General features: G+C 37.5%; 3 protein-coding genes across 4 annotated transcripts in view; 1 reads left to right on the top strand and 2 right to left on the bottom strand.

Moving 5' to 3' along the window:
• The window catches only part of LOC134816130 (erythroferrone-like), a 75,930-nt gene that overhangs the window by 32,756 nt on the left and 21,178 nt on the right, over nucleotides 1–21,996 (bottom strand). The gene's annotated exons all lie outside the window — the stretch shown is intronic.
• On the top strand, nucleotides 102–7,337 carry LOC134815300 (stabilizer of axonemal microtubules 4-like). The gene is given in 12 exon segments (XM_063823817.1): nucleotides 102–351; nucleotides 474–627; nucleotides 727–834; nucleotides 960–1,020; nucleotides 1,180–1,295; nucleotides 1,422–1,482; nucleotides 1,921–1,936; nucleotides 1,938–2,025; nucleotides 5,190–5,293; nucleotides 6,132–6,314; nucleotides 6,437–6,598; nucleotides 7,205–7,337. Coding segments are annotated over 12 exon segments (1,326 nt in total). The 5' UTR covers nucleotides 102–127; the 3' UTR covers nucleotides 7,254–7,337.
• LOC134815493 (glutamate receptor ionotropic, kainate 2-like) lies at nucleotides 7,795–19,027 on the bottom strand. The gene is made up of 21 exons (XM_063824031.1): nucleotides 18,970–19,027; nucleotides 18,668–18,814; nucleotides 18,297–18,419; nucleotides 17,914–18,057; nucleotides 13,960–14,068; nucleotides 13,597–13,753; nucleotides 12,859–13,008; nucleotides 12,520–12,584; nucleotides 12,279–12,375; nucleotides 11,962–12,072; nucleotides 11,721–11,858; nucleotides 11,269–11,391; nucleotides 10,960–11,118; nucleotides 10,475–10,557; nucleotides 10,224–10,281; nucleotides 9,852–10,002; nucleotides 9,305–9,505; nucleotides 9,001–9,146; nucleotides 8,730–8,875; nucleotides 8,301–8,592; nucleotides 7,795–8,127 (listed from the first exon to the last, which is right to left on the bottom strand). Exons 1-21 carry the CDS (start codon nucleotides 19,025–19,027, stop codon nucleotides 7,795–7,797), a joined length of 2,991 nt encoding a protein of 996 aa, XP_063680101.1.

The following is a 21,996-nucleotide window of genomic DNA, read 5'->3' as shown; positions in this document are numbered from 1 at the left end:
ATGCTAGTTTCATGTTGGAATTGCATTGTCAGACTATGAATTGTGATAAATTACGGCATTGTTATGAACATCTTAGGCCTATTTCATGTTATATTAAAATGATATAAACTGCTGCCTGACTTTAGAGATGGGTAAGGTATCCCTTGGGCAAGGGACGAAGCACATAAAAGCTAGTGGAGGACCGGAAACTCATCACCTGTCTCACTATGCTACAACGTACTCAAACGTTCATGCCATTCCTGAATTTAAACCTCGCCCTAATACTCATTCGGGAACAGGATATCTTGCAAATTTTAGACCTGCTGTGTACTACAACGAATCTATAGATAAAATGGACAACCCTGAGATTTTGTAAGTTCTAGCCAGCACGCTTGACCGATTGTAGCTCTAAAATTCCTTGCATATTTGTACAGTCTATCTTGAGAGGTGATTCATTCAAATTTGATCAGTCAATATCAAAAACTGTCATTCAGATCTTCGATCCGAGATAACTACAATACGTCAACCAAAGATCACTTTAAAGAAAGTAGGGGAGCAAGCGGAACGGAACCATTACCACCGTCCATTTATAAGGCTGGAAGCGGATTCATTACTGGAACTGTTAATACTCTACCGCTTCAGAGAGAGGTACAAAAACAGTTCCTGCTAAATTTTTATTTCACAAATCCGAATTTTGTATTCTTTGTGACATCCCATGCCAGAACTAGCAATATTGTCACCAATCAGGTTACTGACGTTCACGCTGACACAAGACGGAACTTCAAGACACAGCACCGATCCTTGCTGTTTGATTTACAACGAAAAGACCCAGTTGAACAGGAGAATAATGGCGTGGTAGGGTGTTTAACAACTTCATTTTACTTCCAGAGATGTGCTATAGTCTCCCAGATATACGGTGTGGTCTTCGTGTTTCACTGTATTAAAAAAACTTGATTCACCATCACATTGAAATATTTCAGGGCCCAAGGTACATGAAGCCAGAAACAGCATCAAAATTCTCTGGAAATCCTAGTATGAAAAGTACGTTATTTTCACACTTATATTCTAGAGTCCAAACTCTAATATCCGGGTGGGGGCGGGGGACCCCATTTATTCCTCACATTTTGGCTGCATTTTTGAAGGTATAAAATATGTAGTACATCTTATTCATGAAATAACCTGATCATATCTTCTCTTCAGTGGATTTGGAAGGTAGAACAGTCGGGAGAAAACAAGCATCAGGTTTCATCAATGCATACAACATTGAACCTATCACCTACCGTCCCGATGAAAATTTCAGCAACCCAAACACCAAGGTGCAGTACCCTTTAGATAATGAAACCTAAGATTTAAATACGATTAGTTATCTTAAACTTTCATATTGTTTGTAAATCACCAAGTCGTGATATCACCCTAAACTTTCTAGTAAATTATTTCTTCAGGCAAGACCAATCGGCGAGAGTATTATGAGAGGTTCTTTCACCAGACACCCCTGTCCTAACGGTAATTATAAGATCATAAAATCTCAATTTAATCGAGAGATAATTAGTGCCATTAGTGAAATTAGAAGCTCTCAACCGAACTATCTCTCTGTATATATACAAGTGGTTAGAGATCTAGAGCACTATACACAGTCCACAGGGGATTGATTTGCACTGCACTGATTGAAATGATGCATGTTGGTTTTGCCTCCTAATTTGATGAACTTTACTTCTGACTTGTAGCATTGTATTGAATATTTGATTTGACAAATGGTATGCTTTACGATGCAAGCTGACATCCAGCATCCACTACAAGTCATCAATTAATTGTCAGACTAGCGTCAATTGATTGCTACTTACTAGTCTAGTCAGGATTTCATGAACTTAAAATACGATATAAATGTTGCTTGAACTTAGTCATCTTCCATATTCTCATCCATTAATTTCCAATATCTTTCAGGGAACAGAGAAAGCAAATTCAGTTTCCAGCAAAGGACAGTGTGTATCTGGATTTGTCAAGGGAACCTATACTCGGCCTGCGTTCTATGCCAAGGCTAAAGAGGAAGTAAGTAGGCGTCAGGCGAATTAAATCTAAATTGTTTTATCACCACCGTGCTAATTTAGAGCTGTTCTCAGGATTGGGTGATCATTAAATATTGTGAACAGCCTGACTAAATTTAAGAATTTCAATGTAGGTTCCATGTAAGATAAGTACTGAATATTGAAATGTTGTGTTGCTAGAGTTACGGGAAGTAAACCATATATTACCTGCTTACTTCATAAGATAATGGCATGGTTACTAGAACATTGTTACGTTATCATAAGTCATCAAGTCATTAAAAAACAATTACGGGTTTAGTAATTTACAATGTCTGAAAGTGATGTCACTTAGAGACTTCAGTGTTTGTAATTTGATAACAAAATTTACTCTTTTTTAACATCAGAGTTCATGTCGAGTACATGTCACAAATTTAGAATTCTTACACCAATCACAGTTTTGTGACTTTTAGCTCTACATCTATGCTTCACGCTTTTATGGTATTCGGTGAATTTTAATTTCTAAGGTTAAAATGGAAATTGACGAAGACGATTCCTCACCATGTCGGTGCACCAACAAATTACATCCTATGTATCATAGGATTGTAATCCTTGCCTATGAGATTAGAGAATTATTAGAGAATTAACGCGGCTGAATATTGTATGATATTCATCAGGTTGCCATGGATATGGATAACAAATCTAAACGTGATTGATAACATAATGCCCCAAAACCCATTCCATAATCTACATCCATGACTTTTTGTAGACTGACATACATACAAGGAAAGTAGGGGGGGGGGCCAATGGCATAAATGGAGAAAATGGAGAATTACTCATAGGTTTTTCCATTTTCTCCATAGAAATAGTCTCCATTTTATGCCATTTTATGCCATTTTATGCCATTGAAAACCTGAAAAATTTAGAATTTCGAGAAAAATTATTTTAAAAAAAGATATTTTCGGCCAATAATGAACAGAGTATCATGAAACATTACATGGAGAAAAGTGGTTTTCAGAAAAAACTTTGAAAAATGTTGACTTAGAAAATGTTCGGTCCGAGTCATTTTCGATACGTACCTCCCGTATCGCGAGAGCTCCCGATTCCGAGCTCGTGTTGCAAAGGGGAGGCCTGCCTTCCGAGATCGCATTACTTCGAGTCCAAAATTGTGTATCGAGGGGAAGGTGTGGACTTCGAAAAACCGAAAAAATATTTTCGGCAAATAATGAACAGAGTAGCATGAAACCTGGAGAAAAGCGGTTTTCAGAAAAAATTTGATTGTTGTTTAGCATGAAACGTGGAGAAAAGTGTTTTTCAGAAAAACTTTGAAAAATTTTGACTTAGAAAATTACCCCTCGGTACACAATTTTGGACCCGAGGCTTCCCCCTGGTAATGTGATCTCGGAAGGCAGGCCTCCCCTTTGCAACACGAGCTCGGAATCGGGAGCTCTCGATAAGAGAGGTACGTATCGAGAATGACTCGGGCCGAAAATTTTCTAAGTCAAAATTTTTCAAAGTTTTTCTAAAAACCACTTTTCTCCACGTTTCATGCTACCCTCTTCATTATTAGCCGAAAATATTTTTTTGGTTTTTCGGTTTATCGAAGTCTGCACCTAACCCTCGATACACAAATTTGGACTCGAGGCTTCCCCCTGGTAATGCGATCTCGGAAGGCAGGTCTCCCCTTTGCAGTGCGAGCTTGTTTCGACTGTCGAGGATGTAGGTCTCACTTCTCAGTGCCTATTACTCTCCCCTATTACTCACTCCTGCTGTAGCCTGTAGAAATAACTTTACACTAGGCTTGAGTAATTATGAGTTTGCCTGAAGTGTGCCTCTACTAACCTAGTATAAGCATCTAGTAGCCTACTATGAGCTTTCATAAGCTTGTTACGCCCCTAGTAAGCGTAAATAAACATGTTAGGATGTCCAATTTAGGTGTTAAATGGTGTTAAAGATGAAATTTCGAAGACAAAATTCATGGCATAAAATGGAGAAAATGGAGAATTACTCATGGGTTTTTCCATTTTCTCCATAGAAAATGTCTCCATTTTATGCCATTTTATGCCATTTTATGCCATTTTATGCCATTGGCCCCCCCCCCCCCGAAAGTAGGAAACATCCGAACCGGAAATATTTCGCCGGGCCGGAGCAGAATTATTTTTTAATTAGAAGACATTAAATCGCATGCTTTAATATTTACCCAGAATCTGTTACGTTACCACTGAGACTTGACTTAAATAACCAATAACCATAAACTTGGCAAATTGAGAAATGGTATAGATTTTGCCAAAAAGTTAACATAAACGGTAATTTTAGAGTTGCAGACATTCCTGCATGAGGAATAACTATTATACTATGTATTATAGTAGTACAATACTAGTATAATTTCAGGAATCGTAGTTAACGCATAAAGTTGTATAGCATGTGCCTTTTCAACTGCAAATGTCATCATCGATTGTGATGTAAACCTCTATTATATGATACTAGCTAGCTCCACCTGCACTGCACTAGCACAAGATTCTTCCAATTTATAACAAATATTGAATAATATTCCAGAATTTTCTTCAACACTTTGTCTGTTCTGCACAGAGTTTAGTGTGCAAGAACGAGAATTCTCATCCACAAACGATTTTCTGCTTTGTAGATTCTTATGCAACATGCATGCCAGCTGAGATCAACAGTTGATACTTTTAAACAAACATCATAGTTTAATCAAGTATGATAACAAGTTAAATCGACTAAGTAATTGCACTACTTGAGAAAAATGTTATTTTATGTTGGCTACTGAGGGTTAAATTGTGGAAAAACCGATGTCTTTGAAAAGTTAATTAACATGTTTTACTTTGCTTTGTCAAACATGTAACAATAACCTTATTATTTGCTCAATGCACACTGAATGGAAAAATCATTAACTATCGTTAACTTCGGCTGAAGCACTGAGCGATTATTTTGATGAAATGATAAGCATAATGTTAAAGCTCGATTCCTTTGATCGAAAAAAGATTAAAAAGTTTTGCTTTTGCAGCCATATGGCCATATATATGGACCTAATTTAAGACATATCCTACATAACCAAATTGTTACAGAAAGAGAAAATGGTCCATTCTGTCTTCACAGAATAAAGCAATTCTTCAAGGTTATTTTATAAATTTAATGTACAATATTCTAAAGCTGACACCCCAGTATTCACAGTATTACACGAAGACTGACGACGTTCCATCGGTACTTCTGAACAAAGTTTCTAAATCTGATCCTGCCGAGTATGCGAACTTGACCAACCCGCATAATAAATCAAGGTCAGACTCCATTCAATACTTTTCGTGATATTTTTAGAAATTTTAAAATATTTCCTTGATATAAACGAGCTGTACTTAACAGTTTAAAAATAATTTATAAAGATATTCTGTTATGCTGTTAGAATTTTCTCATAGAAGGTTCCAAATTTCGGACAATCATAAAGAGTCCTAAATATATTGACTGACTGTATATATAGGTCTGACTGCGTTATACAAACAAAGCCGTGATCTCTGTTTTGTTATAGTAAATCTCTACGTAGAGCAAAATTGTTCTCACTAAAATGAGCTATAGAGTATAGTGTGGTCGAATGAAACCGTTGAGTAGCTTTTGCTTCTCGAAGAAGGCAGCATTGTTTTTACACGCTACAATTCCTGTTACATTTGATTGCAGCTGCTATAAGCTGATTGGTTGCAGTCAACTTCTTTTGTAAAACTATTGAAGCGAAAAAATCGCATGTAATATTAGCCGAGAATGACGACGTTCAACCACTATAAGTTAATCATCTTTGAACTTGAAAAGAGCGAGAAGAAAACATGTAATAATTACTCGATGAGGCCCGAAATAGCGTTCTTTCGTGATCATAAAAATAAATACGTAATGAACGATCATTATAAATGATATCACTGATACGCACGGCCGACTTTGACCATGTAATTATAGTGGTCAGCATTGTTTTATGCTCGAATGAGCTTGCAGATAACAATCTGATGCCAACAAACCTTATACAATTGTCCTCAGTTTATCACTCGGAACAGATTCCTGTCAATCATAGCAACTTTACGTGAACTTGACATAAACTATTTAATTCAAACGAATACTAAAACTTCAACATTGCAGCATAACACAGATCCACTTCAAACCGGCAACGAAACTGCCACCGTTTGAGGTTGGTGAAGGTGCCAAGCTTGGGAGGTCTTTAACTGGTAAAAAAGAACCGACTGGAGCTGTGGCCAATAACGACTTGTGGCTGCCACCCAAAGCTGACTCACCCGATCACTATACTACTTATTACAGATACAAGTGAGCTCTAATTTTAGGAAAAATACATTATATGATTGTTTTTAGCTCTCTGGGCTCTCTCATTCAGGACTTTGGATATATTTGCTGAATTTAAGGCGGTCATCTAAGATTAAAATTTCCAGGCATCAAGATTTGAACCCAACTGGAGCCAGGAGAGAAGGTTACATTAGAGGACCAGTCTTGGCGACTAACAATGGGTTCACCAAGTCGACAGCACTGCATCTATACGGAAGTGATCCTGATCCAAAACACATGATGAGATCAATGAACCCCTACCAAGCCAGGTCAGTCTAATAAAGAAATAACAAAATAGGCTGCACAAAATATATATATTATATTTAGATTTTTCTATACATATATATGTATATACATGTGTATGACTATAAATATGTCTGAGCAAAAAATCTGAAGTCAGAATCTGAGGTCCGAACTGTAGGAAACGGCTACTCTCTGACATTTCACAGAAGGCCTGAATTGCATCATTGCATGAGGCCGAAATGATTCCTGGGTTGGCGGAATGAGAAGAAGAATTAAGTGCACATGAACATGAACATTTATTTCTGTGCATCATTATTTTATCGGCCGATACTATAGTTACAAATGAAAATATTGCCTTAAATCAAAATCATATGCATGCTTGCTTGGTACATCGCCATGTCTTGTCCATCTTTGTCCCATCTATTCGTAGAGAGCACGCGTGGGTCGTTTTCATCATATAAAGTTTGATACCGTTATCACTTTAATTGCGCGCCAATACCATGCGTGCTAGACTCACGCGCAGCATATGCTTTTCCATTATAACTATACCTTGTCTACTGTCTATACAACTAATTGTATTTTAAAGTTATTGCACAAGGTAGAGCAAACTTGTAATATGTATATTATTTCAGGAGTTTGCTGAATAGAGATAATCTATTACTACCACAACAGACAAGATAGAGAAAACATTGTTCATAATAAATAGAGTTAAATCAATCTAATAATCATAAAAGAAAACTTTGCAAAAAGATCAGATTACAGATGAAATGCAGATTTGCAGATTAACCAAACAGGGTGTCAAGAGAACAGATAACAGAACTTTATAATCATATATTGAATGTAGATGTGTATATTCTCAAGATTCATGATTTATCTTTGAAAATTTGAACACGATCTTATAGCCCAAAAATTTTGTCAGTAACTGTGATGGTATACATTTTGTGCAGCTGTAAAGATTTGTAACAGTTTATGGCGCATGTTTATTGTTTATTTTGAATGTACATAGATTTTAGTTTAACTTTCTTTGATTTTGTCTCGCCAATATAATGGAAGTACCGTAATTACTTAAAATCTGAATAATATTGAGACCACCATCAGACATCATGAAAATAGAGCACAAAGCCAGTTGTCAAATATGCAGCAAATAAATCAATGCACTGGTCGAGAAATCCTATCTAATATCTTCTCTGATTTATACAGAGCTGAGTCAATATGATGAGCTCTAGTGGCCACATTCAGTGCATTCCTCTCCAGTTTGACTGTAATCATCAATCTCTGATTCCGACTCTAATGAGTCCTCTTCATGGTCGATACCCTGGATTTCGTTGGCTGATAACTCATTGTTTGTTAGCGAATCAGACGTGTCGTTAGCCACGTGATGATCAGTCTTATTTCTAAGTTTTTGTCTTAATTCAACACTTTCACTGTCTTTGAAAACATCGTTTGTGTCGTTACTTGATTTGTTTATGTTTGATTGAGGTGAGAACGAATGTTTCAGGTCGTGGCCAAGAAATCGTAATCTCCTCTTCAGCGCTTCTAACATGGACTTGGGCCGCTGAAAATAGGACAGTTTGTTAGTTTTCTAAGGAAGGTTTTTCAATTTTTGTCCAACCTCGAAAATAGAGTACAAAAATAAAATGATCCACTGGCGCAGTTACATATCATTGATTTGAACAACCATACAATAATCCCAATAATACAATCTATAAGATAACACACAAGACTCACTTGCTTGGGAGGACAGCCCACAGTTCTACCCTGTACATCACACCACGTGACATACAAATACTCCCCAATGAGAGCGAACACACTGGCTACAAGTCCCACTGCAAGTGTAGTGAACACACCGTTCAGGGACTGCAGGGTCAGCTGAGCGGTGGGTGGTCGAGGGGGACATTGGCCCGTGTTAGCCAGTAAAGCTGTCCACAGTGTATCTAGCTTGCTGTTTTCTTGCAGCTTCAGTAGAGCTTGATTTATTACGTCTATGTAGGGTGAGTCAGGTGGAAAGCCAAATGCGTAGCTGAAATTTAATGCAACTTGGTTTAGTTATCAAATACCAAGTTATTTTATCATTTGACAGAATGAGAAAGCTGTATAAATATATCAACGTACAATTAAAGTCTCCTACAGTTACAAAATCCTCAAAATTTCACTAACTCAAAGCTCAAGAACTCTCCGACACCAACTTTCTCCAAAGTACAGAACTTCCTCTTCATGTACTCAAAAATTGGACTTTCATATATGAACGCGTACTCTTGTTCCAAAACCCGAGCAAATCCTTCGTCAGTTGTTAAAACGGCGTCCTAAAACAAACAACTACATAATCAAGTGTATAACCAAAACGCGAGCAAAAAAGTGTGGTATTCACTAAGTCTTATCATTAAATAAAGAGCAACAAAATAGTATTTAAGATGTCACAAATTATCACCTGTTTGCGGATGATAGTTTTGAAGTCCTCCCTGACACTGTTAGATAAGGCTACCTCTGGGTGGGTATCCTTCACAGTCCCCCACTTGTAGCGGTCCTGATTCAGCAGATCTTCTATCTTTGATATCCCAGTTGTCATCTTCGTTACTGTGTGGAATGATAGAGATTGCTGCATCATTGAAATTGTACCTTATATCAGGTAAATAATCAATAGGAATCAGTAAGTCCAGTAAGATACATAAAACTCATATTAATCGATAATACTAATTGCACAACTCTCCACTGCAACAAATATAAGTACTGACTAGTGAGGAAGGCAGCGAGGTTAGCAGTGTACATGGCCAGAACCACCATAACGACAAGCCACCAAAAGAGGAGGACAATTCTTCCGGAGATACTGGTAGGCCAGCTGATAACGGGGTCCTGGTTGAGAAGAGATGCGAACACTATCCAGGAAGAGTTTGTCATGTTCAACTGGGCTGAATTGGAGGGTAGGGAGTCATATTCTGGTGAAGTTTGCTGTTTACGAGCTTGAACTTTGGAAATATTTTGGGACCATGTACCATGATAATCGTTCAAATATTCGAAAGATTGAATATGATATAATATAGTATTATGCGAATAAAAAGTTTTCTTGCACACTCAATCGACCTGACCCTTATGTCTACGGCAAACAATACGACTATTCACCAAACTGCACGGCATCCTTACTCTCCCTAAATTGATACACTGAATATTCTGAATTTTAAAGAACCTTCCAGGTGGAAAAAAGTTCCAAAAATACACACCACACAATCTCACCAAACAGCGCTCTCCAACCTTAAATAAGTAAATAACATCACCAAAACTCACCAAACACCTCTTCCTGAGCCTCCAACTGTTTGATAGCGCAGGTTTTGTGTCTCTGAAACTGTCTCCCCTCCCTCCGTCTCCTCCTGCACATGCTGCACTTGCAGGACATTAGCGCAAACTGCTTACTCCAGTACAACCCGTTTGGGGATATCTGGGAGGTTTTAAGTTACTAACTGTATAACCGGTTAGTGTATAAAACTAACTATAGTTAGGCATTAAGATAGACTGATCGAACTACATATTATAACAGTGCTAAATTGTGGGTGTATCGTCGTATCAAACCAGTATTTCTTCTCGACATGAATCAGAACAAAATTCGCATATTTTTCGATGGTGGAACTGGAAATTTTCGACAAATTTAGAATTACTAACCCGGTTGTAAACCCACACAATTATAATAACTCCAAAAACTGCCGCTCCAATAGCATATCTGAGGGTGGAGTGTAAACACAACATTTTAATTTGTTTTATATAAAATGTCTTGGGATTGATAGAGATATGGGAGTTCTGAGGTGCAGTGATAATGATCAAGTCTGAAATACAGGAATGTTGTATATTTGGTCAGGTGAGGCATTTTGGAGATTTTAGTACAGTCTGTAAGTAGAACTTTAATCAATACTTACAGGACATCCGCACTAAAGGGGGAGAGAAAGAAATAACCGTCACTCGTCTCTTCTTCACCCTTCACTACCACCGTCAGGCCTGCCTGGTCATGGTATCAGTAAGTATCAGTTTAACTTAATAATAATAGTAATGGGCCTGAATTGCAATAAATGGTGAACGTGGTCGATTAAAACTCGGTGCGAAATTTTCAAATTTCAGGTTTCCGTGACCCAAATTTTACTGTTTTGGCTGACTTTTTCTTGAATGACCAATTAATGAGTTCACTGTGGATAGCATAAGACACAATTGAGGTGCTGAAAGTTATGTTACCAAAGAAAGCTTTGATAAACGGAAAATTATCAGAATAAAGATAATTTATAGACATTTGATATTAGATCTCAGAAGTCCCTTTCGTCTGTCGCCGAAATGAGGCCATCCCTCACTCAATATTTTATTACTTCTTGACCACCCGCCACCCTGCCCATGTGTGCAGCATAGTAAATACCTGCATGAAGGGAACGGAGAAGTCTATAAATTCCTCTCTGATGCTGTTAATTGACATGTGGACAGTTGCTATGTCTATCTTCCTGTCCAACAGATCCTTGAATATCCCTGTCCAGGTTTTTCCGTCTTTTTCCAGTCCACCCCATGTTCCATCAGACGGCTGTAAATATGGGGGAAGAGGCGTGAAAGAGGATATACAGATTACAGAATTACTATCAGTCGTAGACTCGAGAGGGCCACCCGCAACATTTAATAGAAATGACACATGAGAAAGATCAAAAAAGACAATAACAATCTAATTAATTCTCACATGAACGAATTCGTAAGTAAAATCGAGCATCTCCGAAAGTTCTAGAACCAGAGACACACAATACCCAGAATAGCAGGCGATCTCCCCACCACAACTTTCATCGTGCATTACAAACGGAGGGTCCTGAGGTAAGATAAAATTAAAGTTTATGGGCTCTCAATTTACTGTGGAATTTTGTCCCCAAGAAGGGTCGCTAAATTGAGCTTCAACTGCACTACAAGTCCAGAAATATATAAATCTAATCTGATATAAATCTAGCTTCGACTTAAATAGAAGTTATATAGCAAATCCGGTGGGGACAATGATCGTCATAAAACGCAACAGCGATCATGATTGGTTGATCGCTATCACGTGAAAAATAGTTCACCTCCCCACCAGAATTTATCAGATCTATAATTAGCTTAAGGATGATGCGAATACAATGAAACTAATCAAGAAAGCAGCCAACATACCACGTCTATGCCCAGTACAAGGTGCCTGCCCTCCAGTGTAGCTATCTGATAGGACGGGGTTTGCTTAGTTCCACCACTGAAGAACACCTCCATATCCGTATTCAGGACTACTCCGGTCTGTGGTGACCAGTATCCTACCTGAGGAGTTTTAGGATGGCACAAGTTGTATGATGTACTTAAATTAACTGCACCTAACAAGTAATAAAGGTAATAAAAGTAACTGTTTATCAAGATGGCTTACTTCCTTGAAGTAGCCGTTCACTGCGTCAAAGTTTACAATGTCGTACTTGGCGTTTTTTATCTGACCGTCCTCGTCAAACGACAACATTTTACTTGCGCCATCAACTTCAACCTTAACATATAGGTTACAAAACATTACAACAGGTGGGCTTCTCACAATTCCCTCTTTCCCGCTAAGTTAAAGAGGTCTTTCAATTAAAGCGTACAAATACAGACTAGGTAGAGCGCATAATTGCTAACCGGCATTTTGTGAACCCGAAAAATTCAGGAATCAAGAAAGTAGAAACAGACTTCAGCCCTGGTCCTTGTTATATGTACCTGTTTTAGGTGCTCGTAGAACAACGGGCCATCTCTAAATTCAACTCCTGGTTCCTCCCAAACATTTATATTTTGTTCAGCTAATGCTATGTTCTCTCTGGAGACACGATTGGGGCAATTGAGGAGTTTTATAAAGATATATCTCTAATTGTCGGCTAACTATTTAGTGAAAACATGTACGATCATTGCTGGCACAATCCCAAGTTTTTGTATGGTTACAGTAATCAGATGTAGTGCTTACCGAAAATATCCGTGTAGAGCGTGTGCAAATACCAGAACAGAGTCAAATGCAAGCCTTGCAAACGGCTGAAAAATTAGTTAGGTTACTCTAGAGCGATGGTAACTATCATAAATTGAATTAAGTCAATTAAATAGCTAATACTTAAATAGGGCAATCAAAAATAAATACATATGTTAACTGAAAAACGAAACTATTTAATGTTTAACTAGAAAACTACAGTTTGAATCTAATAATATATAATATATTACCAAACTACCAAATAAGTCACAAAAATTATTGAATCTAAGAAGTTTTAGTCTAAGAAGTTCAGTTAAAGAAGTTTAAGTTAATGTGTCATACGGTAATATCTCGTCTCTTGAGATCATATCTGTCGCTTAGCCCGTCAGTCAAAGAGCGATAAAGAGCCCCATCTTTTGTAGCTGGCATTGTGCCAATCAGGCCATCTAAATACCCCTCAAACACATTGTTCCTGCCCGGTGATAGATCGTTCTGAAAATAGGCGATGCTAGAAAAGTAGAAATGATCCTAATATTAAACGGAATAATTTTGTAGATGAGCGAACAAGAAGTAATCTGTTCATACTTTTATAAGATAAATTCATCAAACTAAAAATTTTAAAATTAATATTTAATTTCTGAATTGATTGTGCTTGTATACGTTCAGCGAAAAATAGCTAACAAAATTTGCTTGGCCGTTCGGGTTGTGACAGAAAACCAATAATTTTTACAAAACGTGCTGCAAAATGGTAAGAATGCTGTTAGAGTGGTAAGAATGCTGCAAAATGGTAAGAATGCTGTTACAATGGTTAAAATGCTGTTAGCCATACTCCTTGGTTGCGACGAAGTGAATGTAGCTTCATTATCCGATTACTTAAATATGCCTAAAAGTAAGGTATAACAGGTAACAGTCACATTTCCATCAATCAGTTTCATGCAAGTCGCAAAGTCAGTCACATTTAATTTCTCATCTTCATGCAAAAAATTATCTCTCCACCTAACTTAAATACTAAAAGTATCATGCCATCTAAAACATGCACACTAAAATTAAAAGTTCTAAACCTCCTAGCCCCATACTCACAAAGTTGCCGGTAACCCCGTCTGACACAATCCAAGCATACCCGTCCCTGGTCAAACCAAACTTCTCAGCCTGTCTGAGCACTTGTCCAGCTGCACTTGCTCCGCAGTTCAGTACCATGATACGGGACTCACTCTTATACACCCGCTCCAGCTCCTTTCTGGGTGATAGATCTTATAAATTACTGTGAGACAATGATAAGTGTTGTGTGGATGAAAAGATTATTTTGGTTACTGAGAAGCAGTGAGTACTAACTCAGCTAACATATTTAACACTTAACAGTCTCCCATTTAACGGGTATTTAGTCCCCAATTCATTATTCAGCTACAAACTTTAACTCCCAAATCAATAAAGTTGCCAACTTACGACACATTTAGTTTAGAAACATCTGCAGGAACAAGAAAGTGTTGGATGTTGTTTATCTTCCAGTTTCTCTCTGTGGCTGCTTCCTGTATCCCCGCTATGCCGTGTATACCTGTAAGTGGATGAATTATGTAACAAATAACTTATCAACCAGTCAACAGTAATGCACGCCGGTTCATTTTTCGCCAACCGGCGGCGGCGTGCCCAAAATGGCCCGGCGTGGCGGCGTTCGGCGGCGTGGAACATAATTTTGTCAAAATTTAATTTCCAGGCCCACAAAAATTGCGCATGAAATAATAGTGTAATATAAGTATGGTTTTTACAGCATTTATGGCGAAAACGTCGCGTGGCTGAATGTGATTGTGATGATGAACGTAACGAAGTGGCCTCATAGCAGCGAGTAGCCCCATAAAATACGACATCCACCCGCTGAACTACAATTATCAATGCTACCATCAGAAAACTCTAGTTTGGACTTTCATGAGTATAATGACTTTAATAGTAGAGGCTCTTACGGGCATTGTCTGCTCGATACGTTAGGGACCCCAGATACACCTTACTAGACGTATTTTTGACCGTAGAATCGATTGAAAGTGGTTTCAAGATGATTGGACTGATTGTTCTGGGGTAAAATCGCAAAAAACCGATTTTTGGGCCAAAAATAGGCCAAAAAACCATGTTTTTTGATATTTTGAGCAAGTTAATTTTGTTGGCATGTCGGCAAAACTTGCATAAAGATAGCTAAAAGACAGCCGCACAAGATTGTATAAAAATAAAACAAATCCCTCTATTTGTTCTGAGGTAAAAATCCAAAAAAGTGGTAAAAATTTTGACTTTTTTGCTTTAAGTTTGAATAATTTTTTGCAGTTGTATTAAATCAACCCAAAAATAGTCACATCGTGTTTGCCTAAATTTTTCCTTTCCGAGAAGTACCCACTTCATATACTTAATCGAAGTTTGAATATTGTCACTCCGCAAGCGTTTTTGCCAAATTTTCGACGCGCACTACGCGCAAAAGCATTTAGTTGTTATCAATTGGCACCCGCGCGTTCATCATAAATTTCAAACAGCTATAACTCAGCGAGATTATGTCCGTTCTAGCTCATATTTTCACACTAAATAGAAAATAATGTGATCTTATTGCTGACAAAATATGGATATAATTACTTTATTTGCCTTAGAGTAATAGACTGTCAAAGTTTAAAACGCGCATTGGTATAGCACGTGACTAATAAGGCCAAATTTATACTTCTTAACATATTATCGATCCTTAGACATCATACTATTGTGTCCAATTAGCGGTTAGGTCTCTAAACTCGTAGCAGAAAACACGTCTTTTTGCCCGTAAGAGCCTCTACTATAAGTGTTACAATACCTGGAATCAATGTTATTGTAATTTGACCTAATCACTGTTATTGTAATATGACCTAATTTTGTTAATTCCTAATTCCTGTTATGTTTCAATAAATAGGAATGTTCATATTAAACGGCTAATACAAGAAAAAGGTCTTCCTTTTGTTAAAAGAAACATTATTCAGTTTACTCAGTTACATTCAGGGATGACTTCACATTGTCCCAATTATATTTAAGAAAAATCAAATTCTAAACAATGTCGTTTGACAATTTGGATCTCCTAGATAGAGTTCAAAATCAACCCCGACTGGCTCCATACTCTTTCTATTTCAGAACTAGTAGCTGGTATGCAGTGAATGATTCGAAAAATCTTACTAAGAATGGGAAAAGTAGCAACAAAAATTTGCTTTGAAATTTTTTTAAATTTTCACGCTACGCCGACTTCGGAGGTATCGGCGTGGCGGCGTGTGAAAATGTGCCGGCGCGGCGGCGTCCGGCGGCGGCGTGCATCACTGCCAGTCAAATATTAACTATTATATCATGTTGAACTAATCAGCTTAATCCAAAATCATCTACTTGAAGGCAGCTGGCAGGCCTCCCTTTTCCAAAACGATCTCGGAAGCGGGAGCTCTCGATATGGGAGGTACGTATCGAGAATGACTCGGACCGAGAATGTTTTCTGGAAACCACTTTTCTCCGTTTCAAAAAAAAATATTCAGCCGGATATCCGGTCGGTTCCTAATATGGTAATTGATAAAATACACAGTCTATGAATTACAAGTTCCTGGTACATTTCGAAATCTAGCTGCATCACTATCAGTGAAATTGAATGTGGGAATGCACAGTGCACAGCTCTCCAAACGATAGATATACTTATAGTTTAAGATACGGGTGACTAATAATTTAAATTGGATGCTTGTAATAAAATATAATATATATTAACTGCGCACTGATTATAATTCAATACTGTAGACATGCAACATGAGATTCCTGATTCCTAGAGAACTAGCCGTGGCAAATATGTTGTTACTGGGCGGCGCTCAGCCTGTCATTAATCCGCCGAATCTTTATGTTTATGAATATAATAGCCTGGGGTCCCCAAGTAAATATGTCGTGCGCGTGGCAATTACTATAAAATAAAAAAATGCGAATAATAAACGGAGAAACATTACTGAAATCTTATTACCTATACGGATACCCTGAGCCCTTGAGAAAGAAAAGAATCTAGACCTGATGGCGATTTTTCTCACAAAATTAACAGAGCCTGTCACCCCCATTTTATTCGCATTATATTTATAATATTAGAGTTAGACGAGACTAAATAGTGCCTCCAATATACAATTTATTTATACTTTTATAGATTGCAACGGCCCTTAACTTTAAGCGCTTGGTACATCGACTTTAATTCTATTTTAAGTCTATATAATTATCTGCACCCAGGAATTAAAAACTGCAAAATCTTGCAGCTTCGGGAAATTAAATTACCACAATGATATCAGAGTTCAGACTACGCAATATTTAAGTCAACGAAAATAAATCCCATGGAAAAAGCGCTCTTGATGAATCGCTAATGAGAGCGGGAACTGGAAAAAGGACGGTCAAGCAAAACCCTTGCAAATCTGATCGAAGATATTCCCTCTAAGAGTTACTCCCAAGCTCCCACACTGTAAAACACTAAATCATGTCGAGTCCTAAATAATGGTGATCAGTGCAGACCAAACAGCAAAGCCAAAAAAAAGAAAAGGGGGGACCCCCAACCCATGTAGGCGTAGCTGAGATAATTCACAGCAAGTAGACCAAAGTGGCTCTTGCTTGTGAAAGGTGTATCAACTCCCCGCTTGGTTCAGCTAGGCCTGATGGAGTTCTCTTCCAATTATTCAATTAGACAGTTATATAATATATATATAGTAGCCCACAAGTGAGCCAGAAAGGAGGTTAACTTATTTTATTCCAGCTGTTGTGAGCCTAATGATCATTATGAAAGTCTGGAAATAGAGATCAAGTTTCTAGCTGACTCGTTGAAACTGAAAAGACGTTGAAACTGGGATAAAAAACATTACACGAACGCCCAAAAAGATGAACCAATTGATATGAGCAACGTTTAAAATTGAACAGCGTTTTAACGTTGTATTTAATTTTAGATTGCGAATGAACATTTTTTTAACGTTTTATAGGCCAACGTTGGTTAATTTTAAAAGTTAATTTTTCAACGTTGAACTATTTCATGCACGAAAATCCATTTGATGAAGATGATATGCGACATTAGACACTGATCATGTACACATATTTTAACATTTTTTACTGCTTAACGACTGCTTTTCTTACTTAATGTATAAAATGGATTTAAAAATCATTTTCTGAAATAAAAAAGTTTGAAAAAATCAAAAAAAATCGGATTTTTGATGGTTTTGAGTGCCTTCTAGCGTTTATATTAATGTCCGTTCATAATTATGTCCGTTCATTTAATATCCGTCCAAATAAGGTCCGATAAGGTAGTTTCAAGTTTACCCGCACATACTCGCTGAAATCATATTCCTAATCATAAACCAACAGACTATATCAATAATCAGTAGCCGGGAAACACAAGATAAAGATGTAACTGACCGTAAGGATCGTATGAAGTGAGGATAGAGAAGTGATGCCACCTGAAGTAGGACAAGATATCAGATATGGCGGAACTTTGCTGAGAATCACTCGGGGAGATCCGTAGTAGATAGGGTCGGTCTTCCTTGTTTGCCAGCAACGGATCTGTTGTAGATATTGAAGTACACAATTATGAAGTTATTGCCATCTGGATATATGGCAATTGAGAAATCAGGTAGAAATGACTAATGAGCTTAATTCCTATGCAAATTTTAAGCCTTCTTCAATCTTTCAATAATGAAGCAGGAGTGATCACAACGCAACCACACTTTGAACCAAACACTATAGTCAATAAGCACCTCAAAGAGGCTCCAAAAAATATTGGGATACGCTAGAAAAATTACCAGTAGCAGTGACAGCAATGACGGGCACTTTCTTTTGGTTAGCAAAGTTAGCCACCTGCTGGGTGATGGTAGAGGGTGCTAGACACACTATCGCCGATACTCCTATTTGTAGTAGTTCAAATACTGCAGGGAGTTTTGTTAATTCTTTGAAAACAAGCCTCTTTGCAAGCAGAGCGATGTTTTCACTTAATATGTCAATACTACGAATTTTGGTTTATACGCAACATTGAAACGTGTCATTTATACTACTAAGAAACTTTATGGGAGCTAGATGTACCTACGCCTACATGAAATAAATTTGAAATCGAGTTCACATGAAGTATTCGTATTTTCTTATTCAACACCCCTGACTGAATAGCTGGTAATATTACCTCTCTTACTGATGTTGATAGGGTTGGTGTTAATAGCCCTGTAATACGGAACTATCCTTGTGTTCGGTAATAGTTCTTCGTCATTCTCAATGTAATCCAACGCGAAAGTAAAAACATCTCTATATTTAGCTCCTCGATCTAATATTCCTGAGAATGTCCCATCTCAGCAAAATGAGATAAAAACGATATCTGTCCAAAACTGGCTGATGTATCACGAGGTACAATATTAGTTCCGAGCAGTATAATGTTATTATCAGTATTTATTAGGAGTACCGAGGCAAGTAAGTTTAACCACAACTTACCTAGATGAATTTCTCTGAGTTTGATCTTGGTTTTATTAAGAATTGACCCTACAGTCATAACATGACAAATCAAGAGAAAACAAGTCGCCACTGGTATTTTAACCATTTTCACTTGATTACGGGGGAAAAGATAATAAACATCTATAGAAATATTTATATGGTTTGAAATATCCGGTAGCTATAATATCGTCACACAATTGATAATTATATACAGTTGTCTTGGAAGCTAAGCAGGGTTAATACTTGGTATCAAAAGATCAGCTCTCGTTCGTTATTTCAAAACAACCAAGATTCGAGAACACCCGAATTGCGCCGGCCAATGTAGAAATATGTCAGAATCAGGGGTCTTAAACAGTAATAGAGAACCTAGAAAAACATAGACAACAAGTTTGGTGATCTGGTATAACCTCGCTAATAGATGAAATATAGCGGCCAATAATCAGCAATTAGTAGATCTGAAAATAGTAATAAGGAGATAAAACTTCCGCCACCTTTCAGAAACTGAAAATTAACGTGACAAAAGACCACCACAAACTTCTCCAATATTCGAGATTAAAACTACAAAGGTCACGTGATATAATACACGTGGGATTATGGAAGTGGTTTTGTGATATGAACCTCATTTCGAGGTCTTTGTTTCAGACATGCACTATGCAGGGATCAGTGTACCGTTTATCTCTAGAAATGCAATGATAAGTTTATGACAGGTCAATGCGATCTGTCGAATGGTTGAGGTTTTTTACCAGTTCTAATGACTGATATGTGGAAATTAGAGGGAACTTGCTGGTGGCTTAATTAAGTTTAATTTAACCACTTTTAAAGAACTGCCTGTCGTGTGGTATAAATTACAAAAGAATTACGTTGCAATTACAGAAAATTTCCATATAAAACAAAACAAGAGCACATTACACATAGTCAGTAGTTGTCAAAAGTGTGGCTTGTGGATGGAGAGATTGTATTTAATTGGATCAATTGCTCTAGATTATTCCGGTGGTTATAGAAGGTAGAAACACACATTACACATGCAGACTGTAGCTTCCTTTTTGGAACATGATGTCCAGGATTTAACCGCTCGTGGCGGACATAGTTTCTATCAGAATTCGGAGACATTATAAGATCATTAATTACCCTACAGGTGGACTATATACTACCTGCTACCAATTACCATCTAGTGGAGCAATGATGATATGAACGCTTTGATCCTGCAAAATAAATCTGTATTAAATGGTGAAGTTCGAATATATTATAAGCATCGCAAAGACTAAAAAAGCCTACCATATCAGTACAAAAAAAGACAATGCTCATAATCACCCCCAAATAAAGACCCACCCATACAAAAAAAGACAATGCTCATAAGACAATGCTCATGCTCATAATTAAAAATTGAAGACCGAGCGAGCTCGAAAGACGAAAGATTTAAAAAAAAGCAGATTTGGAATCGTTAACTCGTGCAGTACAGGGTGAAGATATTTATAAATAGTGCATTGTATAAACCCGGCAGCAAGTTTATACTTACCACGCATTACGTTAACAAAGCAGTCGTTATAATAATCCGCGAATTAACCAATCTACACGTGTACTTCACGGATGTTAAGTCAGTAACAGTCAACATTATAGAGCTACATAATTTGGGTACAGTGCTTGTTGTCTAGTGAGTAGTGGGTGTATTTTATACTTAGTACTACTACAAGTGGTAACACCGGTCACCACTCATATATTATCATATAAATGACATTCCATCTGAGATTCAATTGATTTTATGTTAACCTCTTGTACGTATTGTCAAGGCTAATTGCAAATTTGCTCCAATAGATCATTCCCAGCTTAGGGTCTTGGCCAAATCCTACACCCGATCATTTACTGGCAAGGTTTATACAAGATAAAGAAAAATTCATGGTATTGACTCATGTCTTATCATGTTATAGTCTTATCTATAAAACAACTTGAGGATTTTTTTAAAAATTTTTTTAAGAGAGGCTGGGCATAGAAAGCCCACTAGAGGATAGCATTAAGATGCTTTGCCTACCTCTGAACTTGAGGATGTCCAGCACCAGGTACTAAAATGTAGAAATTGTGGAGCAGTATTAAATGTCAGCTTGTTGAGGAACAGGCCAGGTTAGTCTCGTGTCCAGATCTTGGCTCGTAGACAATGATCAGGATCAGGTCTAGGAGAGAAAAAGATCTAGAGGACGAACTGCCAAGCAGTCTGCATTAAAGTATTGTCTAGGTAAAATAACTGCATATGCATTAGTATTAGAACTTTAAGGTAACTAGTCTTGAATTTTATTTAGCATGCAACTACGACTCATTGTTAAGCGCTCAAAGTTAACAGCTCCGAGTACGTTATAGTGAATATATTCATCCAGAGCAATGTTTTCTACTGTGATATAACTTATATGTTGAAGCCGGCAAGTGGGTAAACATCTAAAATGTGCTGGATAATAACATAATAGCAGCTAAAGTAGACTCTCCTGACCAATACATACCGTCGGAAAACGGTATAATAATAGCACTCCGAACAACAACAAGACATATAATCTAGTATTCAATCCAATCCAAGCTTAGAACGGATCTAGAAATGAAATTAGATGCCGGTTACTTGTGAGGCATTCCATTGTTAAAGAATATTAACATTTCAAGGTGGGCTGTAAGAGGCTGACGTAAGGTGGAGTTAAAAAGAAACTAGACTATTTAAAAGCTATAGCTGGAAACCGCACAGACAGCTCCAAGTCTCAGTATCACTGTAGTACTTAACCGGAACTTTCAATACATTTCCCACGATTAAACAGTCGTGGACCGCAAAGGGTTCAGTTAAAGGTTAAGTTCAGATTTCAGAGTAAGGGACTGTCCACTAGAAGGGTTGCACCGGCCGTTATAATGGACTGAAGGAGGTTGAGAGTTGAGGAAAAGAGGCTTCAAAAGGTGAGGGGGCCGTTGAGGTCTGATAAACTTATGTAATCATTGATCTACCTATTTTTCGTAGGGATAAATTCGGTGATTTACGAATATTATCATATTACACTCGTT

Source organism: Bolinopsis microptera, chromosome 5, assembly GCF_026151205.1.
Source record: "Bolinopsis microptera isolate Bmic1 chromosome 5, MBARI_Bmic_1.0, whole genome shotgun sequence".
NCBI classification, from domain to species: domain Eukaryota; kingdom Metazoa; phylum Ctenophora; class Tentaculata; order Lobata; family Bolinopsidae; genus Bolinopsis; species Bolinopsis microptera.
Note: the sequence above shows the minus strand (reverse complement) of the source record. Positions and strands in the feature narration are given on the sequence as shown.